This window comes from Lithobates pipiens, unplaced genomic scaffold (genome assembly GCF_037356315.1).
Source record: "Lithobates pipiens isolate NorthernLeopardFrog02 unplaced genomic scaffold, aLitPip1_a1.2 Scaffold_19, whole genome shotgun sequence".
NCBI classification, from domain to species: domain Eukaryota; kingdom Metazoa; phylum Chordata; class Amphibia; order Anura; family Ranidae; genus Lithobates; species Lithobates pipiens.
Genome location: NW_027507764.1, coordinates 505,550,403 through 505,568,932, shown reverse-complemented (window position 1 = coordinate 505,568,932; position 18,530 = coordinate 505,550,403). Strand labels below are relative to the sequence as shown.

Sequence of the window (18,530 nt, the reverse complement as noted above, 5' to 3'; positions counted from 1 at the left end):
TTACTTTGGCTATATTTGTGAAATGATGATCTGAGTCATTTAAGTGTGACAAAAATGCAAAACAAAAACAAAAAACAGAAAGGGGGCACATACTTTTTCACAGGGATATCCGTTATTTTGACTTTTCCCTAAAAACAGAGAGAGAGGGCTTTTTTTTTTTTTTTACAGTGGAAATTTTGACAAAAGAGGATCTTCAATCCTCACTGCAAGTAAAGAAGCTCCAAACATGTGTGCTGCCAATAGAACAGAAGCACGGGCGGATTATGTGTTGGGAAAGAGAATGATTCCATTGCTGAGAGTCAGTTTGAGTAATGTACAGTGGCAGATAGAAAAAGGAAACATTATATCGGTTTCCTCACACAGTGGGCTAAACTAAACTAATCATCTCCTCCTGTTTCAGACTTTTATGTTTCTGCTGTGATCAAAGACACTCAGTTCAGGCCTCAGCAGTTCTTCATTGAACTACAACTTCCAGCATCTTCTGTCACAGAGTAATACATCAATGTACTTAACACAAGTACAATAATATCTCCAACTGAAAATTATTTCCCTAATACTATCATTCTTATCAAAGCAAGGGGGCTAAAGCAAGTCACTAAGTAACAAAGCAGCACAAAATAGTGTCGGCAGAAGTACATCACTTATGTCAACTGAATCCCCCCCCTCTTCGAGCTTTGAGAGGTCAAAACGAAAGTGGATTGCTAATTGATCAATACATAATTCTGCATATTGTACACTGCTGTTAAAAAGGATACAAACTGTTAAAGTTGTAACCCCCTTAGCCTTTCAAGAAAAAAGCAAGCAGATGGAAAAGAACAAGTCACCAGTATTGCCTATTGGCTTTATGCATCTAAAATTTTCCTTGTTACTGACTTAACATACTCTTGTTCTGCACTGTCTCCGTGTGGAAGCAGCCATCTTGGTTTAGTAGCTTGATGTTACTTCCTCAAGTCAGAGCTGCCCTCTGATAACTGGTGATCTGATGCTTGGGGGAGGGGGGAGATGATCAAGAAGCAGCAGGAGAGCTGATCCGATTCAGAAAATAAATGAAGCAGAAGCAGGGAGATCATTGCACTACTTGTCCTCAGGTACAGATTTGCTCACCAGTGAGGAGAACAGTAAGAAACACTGTACTGGCATAATCTCCAATTTTAAATCTTATGAGTCTGTGATAAGATACAGCAACCACTATATCCTCTCACACTAGATATCGAAAAATTAGGCTACAAAAAAAAAAAAAAAAAAAAAAAAAAAAGAAGTGTCTGGTTCTTCCTCAATGTTAAAGTAATGACTTGTGAACCCCGTTCTGCGAAGCAGTAACGCAAGCCCAGGCTGAAAGTGGGATGCATCACAAGGGGGTGTGCTCACAATGCTCTGAACCCACAGGACATGGGGTTAAATGTAGAGTGAGGTTGATACTAACTCGAGAGTGCAAAATCTGTTGCAGCTCTGCACAGAAACCAATCAGCTTCACGTTTTTTTTTTTTGTTTGTTTTTTTTGTCAAAGCTTTATTTAACAAGCTGAAGTTAGAAGCCGATTGGCTACCAAGCACAACTGCACCAGACTTTGCACTCTCTAGTTTTACCAAAACAACCCCCAATTGTCATTTAACAGGAAAGAGGATCCGTGTTGTGGGGGATTTTGAGGGACTCGACACTGAAAAGAAGGTGACTACTGTAGTAAAAGTTTTGAACCTGTTGGGCAACTTAATTTACATTATTTTTAAATCCTAGAATTGGGCTTTAACCTAGTTACAACTGTGCCAAGTGATCCCACAATCTAAAACAATATCTTCTTTTACAGTTAAATAAAAACATAAGAAACACAATGGCACTTCAATTCAGATTTAAAAACGTCCTTTCTTTCCTCAGCTAGATGAGCAATCTAAAATATGCTAGTATTTTAAAAACGTATAGGTATTCGAATGGATTTTGATGCATTTAAGGATAAGTAGCCATAGATTAAATGAAAATGCAAGGAAGCATTAACATGTGTTAAAAATTACTGCCCAGCCTAACCATCCTTTCAATTAAATTTTCCATCAGAAAAAAGGTGCTTCCTATCCACATGGACTATTACTTAAACCCTGTATCATCTCATTTCAAGACCATGTCACCAATCAATTATCATCTGTAATTGGGATAGTCATGTAGGGCAGTTGCTGTATCTGTAAGCTGTTAAAACCAGATGTACTGGGCCCATCCCTCATCTTGAACCCTGTTTTTACAGGACTGAAATCGTGATCAAAGATTTACTGTGCCTGTAATCACGAACAACAGAAATGGGTGAAAATCTGAGCTTCCAGTAGATGATAGCTACAGCTGCCCAAGTTACTTTATTTCTACTCTAATCACTCTTTCAGTTTTTAAATGAAGTGGACATCAAGAAAGCCTACTAAACATGAAGCACATTTCAAACCAAGGTTTTCTCAGGCTCTGGAAATCAATTAAAATTTAGGCTTGGTAACCAGGCCCAAAGCTGTGGGTATTTCCTTACAAGTATTGCCACGGAGATAGCTTATTAAGAAACCTTAACAGAATGATTATTTTAAAACAGTTTGAAATCAGTCACCTTGCAACCATCAATTTTAAATACATAGTCGTAGACACCGATATACTTACAAGTGTAAGGAGTATGTTTAAACCATGCCATGTCATCCATGTATAGTCAAGTTATCAGTCTGTGAAGAGACAGTGGCACAGGAAATTTGGCTGCGCTTTTTCTGTTTTAGGGATGGGTAGTGATTTATTGTGTAGGCACAAGTCCTTAACAACAATAATCTGCTGTCTAAACTATGTTGTACTTCATATTTAAAGACACTGTGCCAACTATGGACTTAGAGAGCTTGCCAAGACCTGCAGCAGAAAGCTAACATTTGATGCGCATTAGGCTGCCCATGTTAGTCCTAAGCATCAAACTGCAAGCCTGCAAGATTCCAGAGTTTTCCTCCAGCATTGACCCAGTTAATACCTGTGCCAGATTTACCCAAGATGTATACCAGTATAGCTTAGCTATTTGTATCTTCAAACAATCCAGCATTCTCTCTATTACTGTTTTTATAAAACGATGCATGTAAATATCTCATCTCATATCTTTTATGGCTGGTAACATTACCTCTGGCTGCTCTTGGGGGGGGGGGAGGGGGGGAGGGGGTGGGTCGGCAATGTCCCCTTTGACCTTAGCTTGGGAGGTCACGTGACTGTTGTGCTTGATTCACTCTGCTACTGTGAAATCTATGTTTATATGCATTAAGAGGATACTTCTAAATGAATGTGATGATTTTTCAATGGTGCCATCCATGAACATGGTGCATTTGCGTGGGTTTAGGTGTGGTCAGTTTAACTGGTTTAGAGAAAATAGTATTCTTTGCTTCCAGGATCTAGATACTCTAAAACACATTTAAACAGGTCTAAATGCACGCATACTTAAATGATTTCTCCAGCATTTGGAAAAGCGAAGTGTCAGTGTGAATAAAGTCTAAAGGTTGTACAAAATAATATTGGGTTATGGGTTCCATCAATTTTGCCCATGCCATTTTAATTTTTTTAATATTTTAAATATTCTGTTAAGTCAAAAGCAAAGTCTTTTTAATTAAATAAGAAATAAATGATGAATTACTCTGGTCAGCTTCAAGTTAATTCAGAGAAAATTGTGGGTCCTTCTCCTCACAGAAGAGTACCAAAAAATTCACCCATGTCTGTAAAACAAGAACTGCCATTGCTGAACTTCAATAAATGTCCAGTTGGCCTTCTTGCTTTAATACTTTGAGTCACAGTTCTGGGAAAAGTATGAAGATAAAGGGTGCTAAAATGTAGTAAACTTTCCCTATCTGAATATGTGTTCCAGGTCACCAACTCAGAAAGCACTAAGCCAAAGGGACAAAACTGCCAGGTACCTAGAGTTTTGGCAGTCTCCTAGTTCAAAATGCACAACCTACATATTTATCTCAGGAAAAGAATTAACAATAAAGCTTGGTCCAGCACCAAATAGATAAGGTCATTTATTTTGCTTTCCCAATTTGTAAGAATGTTTAAAGACCTGCCTCTCCCTCTCCTAGTCTGACCTCGACTCTGCATTAGACTACATAAAGTCAAAGCTACAGGCAATATTTACGTAAATACACTAGCCATATTTAAATGCACATTCAGTCATTTGTAACAAATACAAAAGCAGACTAAATGCTAAATGGTGTTTTGGATACCTGCCTGAAGATCAACTTAAAATACAAAATGGACCAAAAAAAGCTAGTACAAAAGTGGCGTACTTGCTCAAAGCAATGAATCAGTAATCATTTAAACTACACAAAGAATCTGGCTGCAATGGGTAATTGCTTCAGTTTGTGTATTTTCTCCTCTGAATGCATATGTCAGCAGCTTACCAGGCATATTAATTACGATGTCCTTAACGTGGCTGGGTGAATCCTCCACTTCTTCCTTAGTGTTTCCTATTTCACCATAGTACAGGGCAATACCCAACTGCATTATCCGAATAAACATTGGGAGTTGCTGGTCAGTAAGGGAGAGTTTTAGACTGTCCACCATTGTGTGAATCTAAAACGGAAGAAAAAAAAAAGTCAGTTTTAAAAATATACCTATGCAATTTAAACTTAAAGCGGTATTAAACCCAAGAGCAAACATTAAACTGCAGCTTACCAATTTTTCGATATGATGGCTGCATTATTTTTTCTGTTTAGGCTTTCATTCTTCTATTTTCACCTAATGATCAAGCCAATAAGTCTGTTTTTCAAAACAACAAGCTCTCTTGCAGATTTATCAGTTACAGGGTTGTGACAAACCATTTAACACTGGCAGGGGAGCTTACAAAGCTTGGCTTGTTTTATTTATGCAGAGTCTTTATCCCCAAAAGGAAAAAGCTGTTAGCTGTAACAGCTTATAAAATATTAGCTGGAGTTTGGCTCCAATTTGTTAGTGTATTTAAATATGCTAATACATCCAACATTCCCCTCCCCAAGACTGACTTTGGCAGACTTGTTACTGGGGACCTTACAAAACAGCCTCTTAGCAAAAATAAGATGTAGAATGACAACAATTTGCCAAGGCCTAAAATATTACAAAAGAACTCCAGCGATAGATTCAGGAAATAGGCCACCACACTGCCTTTCCTTGAGGGGAGGATGAATTATGTCAAACCAGAGGGACAGATGCAATACCTAGAAATTACACAGTATGAAGAACTGCCCCTTACGCGACCAAATAAAGGATTACAAAAATCATGCAGTAATTTACATATATCCAGGACTACCTGGATGGCCCATCACAAGATGGAACTGTAAAACATCAGTTCTTTCACATTAAGAATTGCTTCTTTAGTCAGCCAGGAGCATACCTAGTCTGACATTCCAAGGCCATGCTGACCTGGCCCAGTCAACGATCTTGAAATGCCAAGCACTCCAGCCATACTTTCTGCTCCTGCAAATCAAAGGCATCAAATATTGTTGGGGATATCCCTCTGAACATCAGCTTATAACAGTGGTAGGCCAGCTCTGTAGTCCAGCTGTTGTGGAACTACAAGTCCTAAAAGGCAATGCAAGACTCACAACTCCCAGAAGCATGATAGTATAATGTACACTTAAAACAGGGGGGGTTGTGCTGCGCTACCTTAAAAAACCAAATATGAAAATATAAAAATAAATAATTAGTACTAGCAAAAAACGAATATATGTGCAACTGTGATTATAAATTAAAACAGTGCCAAGTGCTTATGAGTTGTATGAAAAGTGCATACGTGCATTTATACATAAATTGACTATATAAAAGTGTCTCTGTGCATCATTCAAGTGTCAAAAATTCAGGGTACATTTGCTAAATGCAATAGAACGCATATAACCAAATAGAAAAAAAACAGTGTAAGATTACAATGTGTATAAAATTAATTAAAACACACAAAAAATAGACTAATTCCAACAGGAATCAATAGCAGCAAATAAGTGAGTTACGATGCAGTGAATCACACTAAAGTGTCCCATACATAGTCCAATCGTGCAATTTGGATGCAATAATCGCAATCCAAAAAATTAAAGTGCAATGTGCCAAACCAACTCTCTTCTGGTGATATTCCATGCCAGTGATGATTATGCTATATAAATTACCTCGCAGCTGCAAGGTATGCAGCGAGAAACAAAGCAACTATATTACAGAGAATGATCAAGGGGATGGCTGCGGAGCAGACTTCTGGAGATACCACAAACTCCTCCGATTTCCTCGTGGGTTAAAATGACAGGCAAGCTCAAAGGGATAAGTCAGAAAGATCCACCATGCCATGATCCGCAGCCATCCCCTTGACCATTCTCTGTAATATAGTTGCTTTGTTTCTCGCTGCATACCTTGCAGCTGCGAGGTAATTATATAGCATAATCATCACTGGCACGGAATATCACCAGAAGAGAGTTGGTTTGGCACATTGCACTTTAATTTTTTGGATTGTGATTATTGCATCCAAATTGCACGATTGGACTATGTATGGGACACTTTAGTGTGATTCACTGCATCGTAACTCACTTATTTGCTGCTATTGATTCCTGTTAGAATTAGTCTATTTTTTGTGTGTTTTAATTAATTTTATACACATTGTAATCTTACACTGTTTTTTTTCTATTTGGTTATATGCGTTCTATTGCATTTAGCAAATGTACCCTGAATTTTTGACACTTGAATGATGCACAGAGACACTTTTATATAGTCAATTTATGTATAAATGCATGTATGCACTTTTCATACAACTCATAAGCACTTGGCACTGTTTTAATTTATAATCACAGTTGCATATATATTCGTTTTTTGCTAGTACTAATTATTTATTTTTATATTTTCATATTATTTGTATTTTTAAGGTAGCGCAGCACAACCCCCCCTGTTTTAAGTGTATATAGCATTGAGAGCCAACTCATACAGTGATTGCTGCTCCTGTTGAAATATAATTTTACCTTCTGACCTTATTGGCCAGAGCGTGGAAGCCTCTTGATATACATACATAGTATAATGTAGCTTCGCCACAATTTTATACTTTAATAACTAGCTTTCCATTGGCCAAAAAAAATAAAAAATAAAAGCTTGTAAAAACAACCAAAGATGCTCAAGCATGACTGCGACCCAAACCATTTCCCTATACTTCTGGATATCTTAACTGTACATGGCTTTCCCATACACAGCAAACATCTCTAAATTTCCATATATGCTTAAACAGGAATTTGACCTGAACATAACTTAGTTGGGCAAAATTTGGATAGCTAATCACAATGTTTAGTCAACACTTTAGCTCAAGAAAATAAATATATAAACTACTTTACTTCTACTGTTATCCTGACTGCATACCCAAATGTGCCCCCTGTGCCTTATTCTTATGTTTTTATGGATGTAGGGCATACTGCATAATCTACCATGTATAGTGGCAGTGTTCGAAGGCAAAAATGCTCTGGATACAAGTATACAATTAATTCAGATGTCTTAAATCAAGACTTATCCCCAATCCTTGGGAAACCAAATTAAATAGTCTAACCTCTGACTCTGCAAGAAGCCACTCAACAGACAATTACTAAAGCCTGGAAGCAGCCAACATTCACTCCATGAAGGTTAAACAGAGAATAATGAGCACTATGAAACATAAGATGCTTCTGGCGATTCTAAGTTATAGTCATTCTAAATTCTATGGTCTTACTGGCTGGACTGCAATCACCATATGAACCTAGACCTGTGCTTTCACTGTGAACACATCCTACAAACTGGTGGGTTTGGGTGCCCCAACTGGGCCTAACAAACCCACCCTTCCTCTGTTCCCACACTGCCCTCCTTTGCTTACCCAACCACTCCTTGTGTATTATCCTGACCTATACTCTGTTGATCCCCTTTTTCTTCTTCTAGTTGATACATGGCTGTTAAATCTCAATTATTCCCCTAAGGTTTCATGTACACTTGGCCGTAGTTTACTGTGGCCACAGGAAAAGATAATATGTGGCAAAATCATGCCACGGTTTACCGGCCAGTAGTCAAAATGTTCCTGTTCTGAATGCGATTCTTCCATGTTCAGGAAAAAGAGGTTGAGGGAGGTTGACCCTTACCTGACCGCAGAAACACCTAAACTCTGCTAAAAGCCTTTGTGCACATTGACACAGGCTTTTATGAAGTTGAGATTAGAAGCTTTGCCAAAAAAAAACTCAAGTTTAGAAGCTGCTAGTGTACATGAAGCCTTACGATCTCCAGCCTCAAACAGTGATGCATCAATCACGTTAATTTGAATTTCCCAAAGGATGACATGCACAAAATTTTCCTTGATCCCAAGTGTACCAAGCGCTGCTCTCTTTATGATACCCTGGTTACTGACACCTACCCACATGCTTCTATTTGATTGTATATAATCATTGCGGTTATTGTTTATCCACCCTCTGTTAACTTTGTTTAAAAAACAAAGAATAAAACCACCTAGCTTTTTTTAAGTAACTGCATTGACTTTCTTACAAAAAACTTAAACATGAAGATTTTTTCTTGTATATTTTCTCTCTTTTCGCACAAACACCTACTTGTGTGAGTCTCCAAGTAGATATGTGCAGCTCATAGAAAATTACCTTGATCACAGCTGGCATTTTAGAATTAAGGCTGTCATAGGTAAAGTGCAAACGGGTTCGGAAGGAACACTTGTATAGAAGTGGGTCCTGGTAAAACTCTATCTTTCCACTAGCATTTCGCTTGTCAAGACAAACTGTGCAGTCAGAGAAATTGATAACTTTCCTAAGGACCAGTTCGGTAGCTGAAAGATAAAGCAAAGAAAATTAGTGATGGCACATGCAATCATGTGAGAAAACTAGAATGATAAATGTTGTAAATGTCAAGAAGCTGTTAGGCTGTACCCAAACAAGTTCCAAAATAAAGTGATTACCATATGTTCCTTATGCATGCTGAACAATACAAATAGGTGCTTATCAACATTAAAGCATTTGTGATGCTGCAGTGCCATTTATTTGCATTTCTTAAAATGGCATTCCCGCCTTCAAAGTTATAGGTGAAGAAGCAAAGGCACTGGAGGAGTGCACACACACATACATAAGACTAATGTGCACAGAAAAATCTAGAAAGGTTTACCTGCACTGTTTTTCCCTTTCCATACATTTTTTTTGCTCCTTTGAAATATGCCTTTGAAGTTGCTATAAAGACAGTCAATTCCCTGGCACAGCCCCTTCTCCCTTCTAGCATGTCATAGCCCTCTCTTAATTTGGGGATGTCTTCATATGCTCAGTGCTGGCCCAATTTCTCCACCTCTTACCTTCACCTTTCTACATAACCTTTTGTGCAGTTGCCAGGGTTCAACAAAGTTCCAACTTTGAGTCTGCTGGGGCTGTTGACATCATATTCAAGAGGGCAGTGCCCAGCTGTAGTCTCAGGGCTACAATGTCCACACAGGAAAGGCTTTTACAAGATCTTTCTAAGAAAGTAGATACCTAAACATATATGGTGGACCATATATAATACAAAAGCACAGTGGTTGTGTTTCTAATGAAGCTGTTGTGTCAGCTAAGAATTCACACAACACTTCAGAAGGAAAGGTCAGCAATGTCAGCCTCCAGGTTTTCTTAAGGCTGGGTTCACATATATGCGGGGTCGGTCTCTGTGCGGAGTCCGGCGAGGTTCCTCGTCAGGTGCAAATTTGACACTTAAATCGCACCTGAACCAAACTGAAAATGCACAGGACCCTTCTCTCATTAGCACTGCAAGCGGCCCACATATATGTGAACCGACTCCATTGAAAGCTGGTCTAGTTTACATGTAATGCGAATCAGATACAGTTAAAAATGCATCCACTTCGCATATATGTGAATCGAGCCTTAAAGTGAACCAATGCTTTCCCAATCCAAGGCACACCAATAGGTCCACCCAAATGCCACTCTCTATCCTTTATGCAGTTCCACATGCTGATCTTCCCTTGGCTCCCATGATGCTTGCTTCAATCAGTGAAGAGAAATCACTGGTACTACCAGATACAAAGAGAATGATCTATTCCCCTTACTAGCAAGGAACAGCCTTGCTGCTTAGAGCTGGTAAACACATATTCATTGTGGTTACACAGGAGCAGGGAGAGTGTCCTTAGTCCTGTGTAAATTTTAGTGCCTCCCCTCTTAGTTCCCAGTGGCTGAATAAAGTAGCAAGGAAGATAAAGAAAGTATGCATGTAAAAATTGGAAAGGTAATAGTTAAGGGAACCCGCAAATGCAAAGCACAGGTCGCATTTAAAAGTTTTAAAGGAAAGCACAGGGTGATATAAGAATTGTGGAAATTTTCACTGATGGTCCATACAGCAGGTAGGAAGTATGGCAGTATTAGAAAAGGTGTTATCCCCGTTCTGTTTTACAGCTATAGAGCACATAAGCATGTGTTACAATACAGAGCTTTTAGAAACAACTTGCTATACAGTATATGCATTTCAACTTTGTCAGAATAAGATAAATAGTGATAGTAATAGTTTAGAAAATAAAGTGGATATTCAGTAAACAATTATTCTACCAAGTCCTTCTCTCTGCTGTTGAGGGCGAGTCAGCCCACGCCCATAAAATTTATTTTGACAACCGTAACTTTCATAGCATGACTTATAGCATGGCACAGAATTAGTAACAAAATTTTTAAATTAAGGGATAGCATGTGGTGCATTTTATATCCACATGAATGTGATCATTTAGGAGCAGAAAACAGAACAGCTCTGTAAAACACACTCTCCAATTTTCCAGGAAAGTTCATTAATGACTAAGAGCTGAACATACACTCGGGAAAGAGACATTTCCAAAGATGGTGTATGGAACGGCTGACCAACATGGATCCAAAACAGACAAATCCTAGAGAGAATACAGGAATGGACCAGTACATAAAAAGTTATGAAAATCATACATAAAAAGGTAAGGTGAAGCAGGTGTCAGCCCATTTTAGTAAGCCTACAGGTGGGCACACAATGTACAAAAATAGCCAAAAAAATCTAATCAATTATCTTCTTTCTGTGGGAGTTAATATTTTCAAATGATTCTTTAGCTCTTTGACTAAAGCAGGCAGTTAAACCAGATTAATGGCTGCTAATCATAGCCACCAGATCATAGAAATGTTGCCTATGCGACCCACATGGCAATGCACAGGTCTGCCATAATGTTGCTTAAGCATTGACTTCAGGAAGTTGATTTTCACAGGTACCCTTGGTGGCACTGATGGCACTGATGGTGTTCTCTAGTAAAGATCCGTTTACATGTTTTCCTTTAGTAGAGGTTCACTTCAAAGGAGACACACAAAAGTTAAAGCAACAGACACAATCATAAGTAAAAGTTAAGCTCACCAGATATATCCATAAATGCTCGATCCCAGAACTCATCCACTGTGCAACATTCTGCACAAGTAATATTGACTGACAAAACAATATCATCCTCAACATATTTTAAGATTAGGTTGTTTACCACGATATTCACGTTATTGACAACACGTCGAATTAAACTCTGCACATATCCTGAAAGAGAAAGAGCACTTTTGTCAAATGTACCAATAAAAAATAAAGAAGTGACAAAAGAATTATAACCATTTGTAGAATTGTGTTAGAAAATATAAGTATTAATTCAACTCAGAACTAGCAATTAAAGCGGACCTTCAGTAATTTTTTCAAATTTCCTTCTATTAAATCTTCTGCCCTTGTTGTTTTAACTTTGGATAGTAAAACATTTTTTTTCTGCCAGTAAATACCTTATACAGCCCACTTCCTGTTTCTTGTCTGGTCATTAGCCTAGGTTTATGACATCATGCACAGCTCTCGCTCTCTGACACTTGTGAGAGTTTGCCAGGAATTGAGGGGGGGGGGGGGGTGAATCATAAGAGGGCCAATGAAAGCTGCAAGGTGTGCCTCTGTTGTGTTTGTGAAAATCCAGGAAGTGAACCGGCAGCAGCTTTAGCTACCCACAGTTAAAATGGTTGCAGCCAGACCCAGTGGAGGGAGATATCTGCAGCATATTTGGCAAGTACAGAATCACGGTATAAATAAAACAATATGCAAAGTGGTTGGAGAGAAGCTCCAGAATGGCAAAGATGTTTTTATTACAAATTATGAGAGCAGACTGTAGTTCCTCTTTAAGTTGATATGCTAATGCCACACAGTCCCCACTCAGGCGGTAATACAAGGTCAACTTCCTCAGGATATGCAATAAAGGGTCTCAGAACGATGTGATGGTTTTGACTACTAATCAATACAGTAATAGTAATCTATGTGATTCCAGATTAAATCTTTAGGAGAAAGTTAGAAAATTAAACATTCGGAATAAATCAATACAGACAGCAAACATTTCTCTGGTTTTCTAAATGAACCAAAAATGAGTGAATGGCAATGACAAAGGAATTTGAAAAGCAGAAAGACTTACACATTTAGGATTTGATACTTGGCTGTGGGTATGATGTAGTGCCTAGGTGTATCAAAGATGCACATTAGCATACCCACATATTGGTATTGTTGTATATCCTAGGTTTTACCTCTTAAAGAAAAAAGAAATCTCTAAAAAAATAAATAAAAAAAAAGGAAAAGAAACCTAGGGATATCCAAAAACAGCCCAGACTGATGGGCAAAAGCAAGAGGTAGTCAATGGCAAGCTGTATTGCACTCTGGTTCTGAAGATATGTATGTATGTGCATTACAGAACACAGGAATAAGTCATCATAGGACTGAATGAACAGCTCAAGCCCCTGAGCTGGAAGTTCTGGAATGATGCATCAAGGTTGGAAGGGCAAATCAAATAATGCCCAAAATACTTTGATAAGTTCACTCAGCATGATAAGTGCTAAGATTAGCATTAATATGTTCTTATTCAGCTTAAAATATATTAACAAATCCAATTGGAAATTGTGGATCTGGATGCCAAAGAACCTTTAATTAGGATCTTTTGGAATTACAAAAAAAGGCATCAGTCTGCCTGAATAAGTAGCAACAAAAAGGTAAACCGTGACAGCTCACACCACATCAATGACAACAGAGAGAGACCTCCATGGGGTGAACCACCGATACAGTACACAGTGAAGGTAACACAATCCCCTTATTACGTTTTGAAACAGAAACCACTAGAGAACCTGAGCAGGTGTGGTATGGGTGGGGTTTCAGTCTCAAGAGGGTTGGTGTTTCACTTATATTTTCTAGTTTTCATTTCTCCTGTAGGCTGCAGTATGACCCTACGTTTCTTACACCAATCTGTGTCTCTCAATGGACAATACAGAAATTACTTTAAGGGTTTCCTTATTTTACTAACTAATCATTTGCATGTGCAGAATGTATGACTGTTTCAGCCTCTCAAGCTTTTGCTTAGTATTGAAAAAAATGTCCTATCTAGCTGCAATAAAAACCTTGTTTCTTTGGTTTAAGCTGTGCAGCCAGCAGGCATATTGTCATTGTTTCTGAAGGTGCCAAGCACTGGTATGTATATTAACTGCTCTGTCTACAGGTACATTCACAACAGCTCCACGTTTTAAAACTAGTATCCAACCTTCTTCAATAGACTGGAGTGCTTGTAAAACTTAAGTCACGGGCCAAAACAGTGTTTTCAATAAACCAGAAGGATTATTCAAAAACTTTAATGTGCAAAAAAGAACTGTGTCAAAATTCTACACCTCTCACAAAAAATAAATAAATAAACAACAACAACAGTTACAGTAGATTGAGCTAAGCATAGAGAAAAGAAAGTCAGACAAATGTTGTCCTATTAAAAAAAAGAAAAGAAAACAAAAAACACCTACGTGTCAGCAATAGAGATTCGCCCGGCGCTCGGTTCGCGCAAATTTTGCTCGCTCACGATTCGCCAAACCGGCGGATTTCTGGCGCTGTTCACAGCAGCCATATTTGTTTACATTGTGAAGAACTTTGACCCATGACACATCCATCATGGGGTACAGGACAGCCAATTGAGACATTTCAGCACATGGACAATTGGATATTCCCCCTAACTTATAAATAGACCTGATCTGGCGGCCATTTTACATTCTGTCTTTTGTCAGTGTAGGGAGAGGTTGCTGTGTGGAGCAGGGACAGACTGTAGTGACACAAATCGCTAGCTATTAGGTCCACAAAAGTCCTTTTAAGGACTGGTATAGGTGTACAGTATATAGGGTTCTGGTGCACTGCTGCTGACTGCTGTGCTGGTGATTGCTGAGTGCAATGCTGACCGATTTCTGCAGCTGTCTTTTGTCAGTGTAGGGACAGGACGCTGTGTGGAGCAGGAACAATCAGTTTAATCACTAGCTATTACTATTAAGTCCACAAAGGTCCTACAGGTGTACAGTATATAGGGTTGTACACGTATAATATACTTTCTTTCAAATATAGAAAGTAGATTATGGTGCGCTGCCGACTGCTGTGCAGCCCGATTCTGCAGCTGTCTTTTATCAGTGTAGGGACTGAGGGACAGTTCGGTGTTCTGAGCAGGGAAAGTCTGCAAATCACTTGTTACTAGGTCCACAAAGGTCCTTTTATAGGTGTACAGTATATAGGCTTGTACACGTATAATATACTTTCCACATATATACTGCACTTCTCTAGAGACTTTTGTCACAGAGTCTTTTAAAAAATTACAGGCAGAGGAAGAGGCAGGCCCTTCGCAGGGGTGGTAGGGGTAGGGCAGGAGCAACAGACTTGAGCCAAAGTGGCAAATTGCAGAAGGCACGTGCCATTACGTTAAAGGATGCACCAGACTTGATTGAGTGGTTCACTCAGCCTTACTCTTCTGCACCCTCTTCTTCACTCTCTGCTGTGTGCACCCCCAAAGACACTACCACCAAGACAACCACCACCATATACCTTCCGCTTGAGTCACAGGAATTATTTTCCGATCCATCACAAGACATTGCTGATGCACAGCCACTCTTGGTATTGGATCAGGAAGAGGAGGTAGCAACAATCGCCACTCAGCAGTATGACGACAGTACCCAGATCAGCTCAAGGAGGAGGTTGGTCTCCGCTGTTGGTGCCTACTCCAAGATCTCTAATTATAGCGGTGGGGAAGGTGGAGTCGATGGTGACGTGTCTAGTGATGTCATGTGGGTGACCACAAGAGAGGAAGAGGAGGGGAGTTCAGAGGGAGATATGAACCAGCAGATAGGGAGGAGAAGCAGGAATAACTTACATTGCACAGGAGGGACAAAGCAGACTGCTAATGTATCAGGAGTGAGGCATCAACCATGTACGGTCACATCTGCCGCTCCCAGGACGCCAGCACATGACTCCGCAGTGTGGGCTTTTTTTTTTAACGTGTCCGCTGCTGACAATAGTGTTGCCATCTGCAGCCTTTGCAGTCAACGCATAAGTCGCAGTAAGCCCAACACTCACCTAGGGACGACCGCCTTAAGAAGGCACATGAGCTGCCATCACCGAGCCCAGTGGGAGCAACGGAACACACAAAGCCACACTGCAGGCTCTCACCGTCCAGCCTCGTCTTCTACTTCTCCTTCTCCTCTCTCCTCACAATTGTCCTCCACTCCACCTTCCATAATGCCATCCTCACGTTTTTCTGGAAAAAGGCAAGCTTCCGTGGGCCAAATGTTCGAGCGTAAAAAAATGATGATGCCGGATAACCCTCTTGCCCAACGGTTGACGGCTGGCTTGTCAGAACTGATAGCCCGCCAACTACTGCCATATAAACTGGTGGACTCAATGGAAGGTCCCAGGAAAGAAGTATTTCTCACAGAAGGGCATTCCAGAGCTATATGGCCATGTTCAGCGGCAAATGAATACATCTCTGGCACACAGTGTCGGTGCCATACATCTAAACACAGACACGTGGTCTAGCAAACACGGACAGGGAAGGTATATCACTTTTACTACCCACTGGGTGAACCTTCTGACGGCTGTCAAGCATGTAACCCGTGGCACCCGTGTAGATTTGTATTTACCGCCACGGATTGCATGCAGGCCTGCCTCTTCTTCTCCTCCTACTCCATCCTCCTCCCTCTCCTCCTCGGCTGACTCCTCCTTTTCTGCTACTAGCGTCTCCTCCCATGCGCCGCCCAAGCTCCCCAGAACCTATTTGACATACCAGGTGAGACGTTGCCATGCTGTGCTGCGTCTGTTGTGCCTGGAAGCCAAGAGCCACACTGGCCACACTCCTTTCAGCTTTGCATTCACAGGCAGATCAGTGGCTAACAGCGCTCAATTTGACAGTTGGTAAAGTGGTGTGTGAAAACGGTGCCAATCTGCTTAGCGCATTGAAACAGGGCAAAATTACGCGCGTGCTATGCATGGCACACGTCAAACTTGGTCGTGCAGCGATTCGTTGTCAAATACCCTGGGGTCCAGGGCATCTTGTGGCAGGCAAGGAAAATCTCGGCCCATTTAAGAAGATCTTACACGGCCATGGCTCACTTTGCTGACATTCAGCGGCGACACAATCTGCCGGTCAGACGTGTTATTTGCGATTGCCCGACGCAATGGAACTCAACCTTCTATATGTTTGATAGGCTGCTCAAGCAGAAACGTGCAGTTAACGACTACCTGTACGAACCCTGCAGCAGAACAGGTTCTGGGAGCTAGGTTTTTTTTCACCACGCCAGTGGCTGCTCATGCGCGATGCATGCAGACTTCTGGGGCCAGTTGATGAGATCACCAAAACTCACCAGTTGCAGCCATGGCGCCATCAGTGACATCGTACCTTATGCCTTCTTTATGGAGCGTGCATTGCATCATGTCATTGATCAAGCCGTGGAGGAGCAGGAAGATGAGGAAGTCGCAATGCCGGATGAATTCCCAGGGGAAGGCTAATCTATCTGAGACAAGTCAACGACAGGAGTCTGAAGAGGAGTCAGAGGAGGATGGTGCTGGGGCGGATGAGGAGGAGCAAGAAGAGCATGCTTTAAACCTTTCTGGGATCCCTGTTGTGTGTGGATGGGGAGAGGAGAACGAGGACAACGACATTATCCTGGATGATGAGCAGGAGCAAGGCCACCACACCGCTTCCAGTTTAGTGCAAATGGGGGCCTTCATATGCTCCAGTGTTTTAACAGGGACCCCCGTATAAAAAGCATAAGGGTCAAGGACCAGTACTAGCTGGCAACATACTTAGACCCTCGGTACAAACACAAAATGGCGGAAATGTTACCACCATCACAGAGGGCTGTCAGAATGGAGCACTTACAGACCTTGCTTTGACAACTGCTGCATTCTGCTTTTGCGTGCGCTGGCAGAGGAGGAATTCCCACTCCCAGAGAAAGAGTTGCGGGTACCAATCCAACAGCGCCTGCAAGAAGAGGGCGGTTTGAAGATGTGTTGGTGATTTCTGATATGAGGTCATTCTTTCAGCAGACCCATCGACAGGTCTCATCCAGATCCAGCATCAGGGAACGCCTAAACCGACAGGTGTCCGACTACATCGGGTTAACGGCCGATGTGGACGCTCTGAGGAGTGATGAACCCCTGGACTACTGGGTGGGCAGGCTTGACCTCTGGCCAGAGCTTGCCCAATTTGCAATGGAACTGTTGGCTTGCCCCTCGACCAGTGTCCTGTCCGAAAGGACGTTCAGCGCAGCAGGGGGGATCATGACCGATAAGCGCACTCGCCTAGCTCACGACAGTGTTGACTACCTGATATTTATAAAAATGAATGAGGCATGGATCTCGGAAGAATTCAACACATGTGACCAGTAGACCATGTATATGCATAACTATAAATGATTTATTTAATTGAGCACGTGGACCTTTTTTCTACCTTTGGCTCACTTCCTTGTACAAAAAAAGCACAGCGTACTATATGGCAGTACCCTCTTGTTTGAAGAGGTTGAGCGATGTCATATTTTTGGGTCCCGCGGCAAGTTGCTGGTATCAGTGCTCTCTCTCTATCTCGGTGCTGGTGGGGTCTCAGTGCTCTCCATCTCGGTGCTGGTGGGGTCTCAGTGCTCTCCATCTCGGTGCTGGTGGGGTCTCAGTGCTCTCCATCTCGGTGCTGGTGGGGTCTCAGTGCTCTCCATCTCGGTGCTGGTGGGGTCTCAGTGCTCTCCATCTCGGTGCTGGTGGGGTCTCAGTGCTCTCCATCTCGGTGCTGGTGGGGTCTCAGTGCTCTCCATCTCGGTGCTGGTGGGGTCTCAGTGCTCTCCATCTCGGTGCTGGTGGGGTCTCAGTGCTCTCCATCTCGGTGCTGGTGGGGTCTCAGTGCTCTCCATCTCGGTGCTGGTGGGGTCTCAGTGCTCTCCATCTCGGTGCTGGTGGGGTCTCAGTGCTCTCCATCTCGGTGCTGGTGGGGTCTCAGTGCTCTCCATCTCGGTGCTGGTGGGGTCTCAGTGCTCTCCATCTCGGTGCTGGTGGGGTCTCAGTGCTCTCCATCTCGGTGCTGGTGGGGTCTCAGTGCTCTCCATCTCGGTGCTGGTGGGGTCTCAGTGCTCTCTATCTCGGTGCTGGTGTGGTGTCAGTGCTCTCTATCACGGTGCTGGTGTCAGTGCTCTCTATCACGGTGCTGGTGTCAGTGCTCTCTATCACGGTGCTGGTGTCAGTGCTCTCTATCACGGTGCTGGTGTCAGTGCTCTCTATCACGGTGCTGGTGT

General features: G+C 41.6%; 1 protein-coding gene across 2 annotated transcripts in view; it reads right to left on the bottom strand.

Moving 5' to 3' along the window:
• VPS13B (vacuolar protein sorting 13 homolog B) overlaps positions 1–18,530 on the bottom strand; it is a 1,337,220-nt gene that overhangs the window by 1,189,732 nt on the left and 128,958 nt on the right. For both annotated transcript variants that reach the window (XM_077493096.1, XM_077493095.1), the window contains exons 5-7: positions 11,320–11,487; positions 8,580–8,761; positions 4,380–4,551 (exon numbers count right to left, since the gene is read on the bottom strand). In XM_077493096.1, coding sequence (XP_077349222.1) covers positions 4,380–4,551; positions 8,580–8,761; positions 11,320–11,487 — 522 coding nt within the window. The remainder of the gene's footprint in view (positions 1–4,379; positions 4,552–8,579; positions 8,762–11,319; positions 11,488–18,530) is intronic.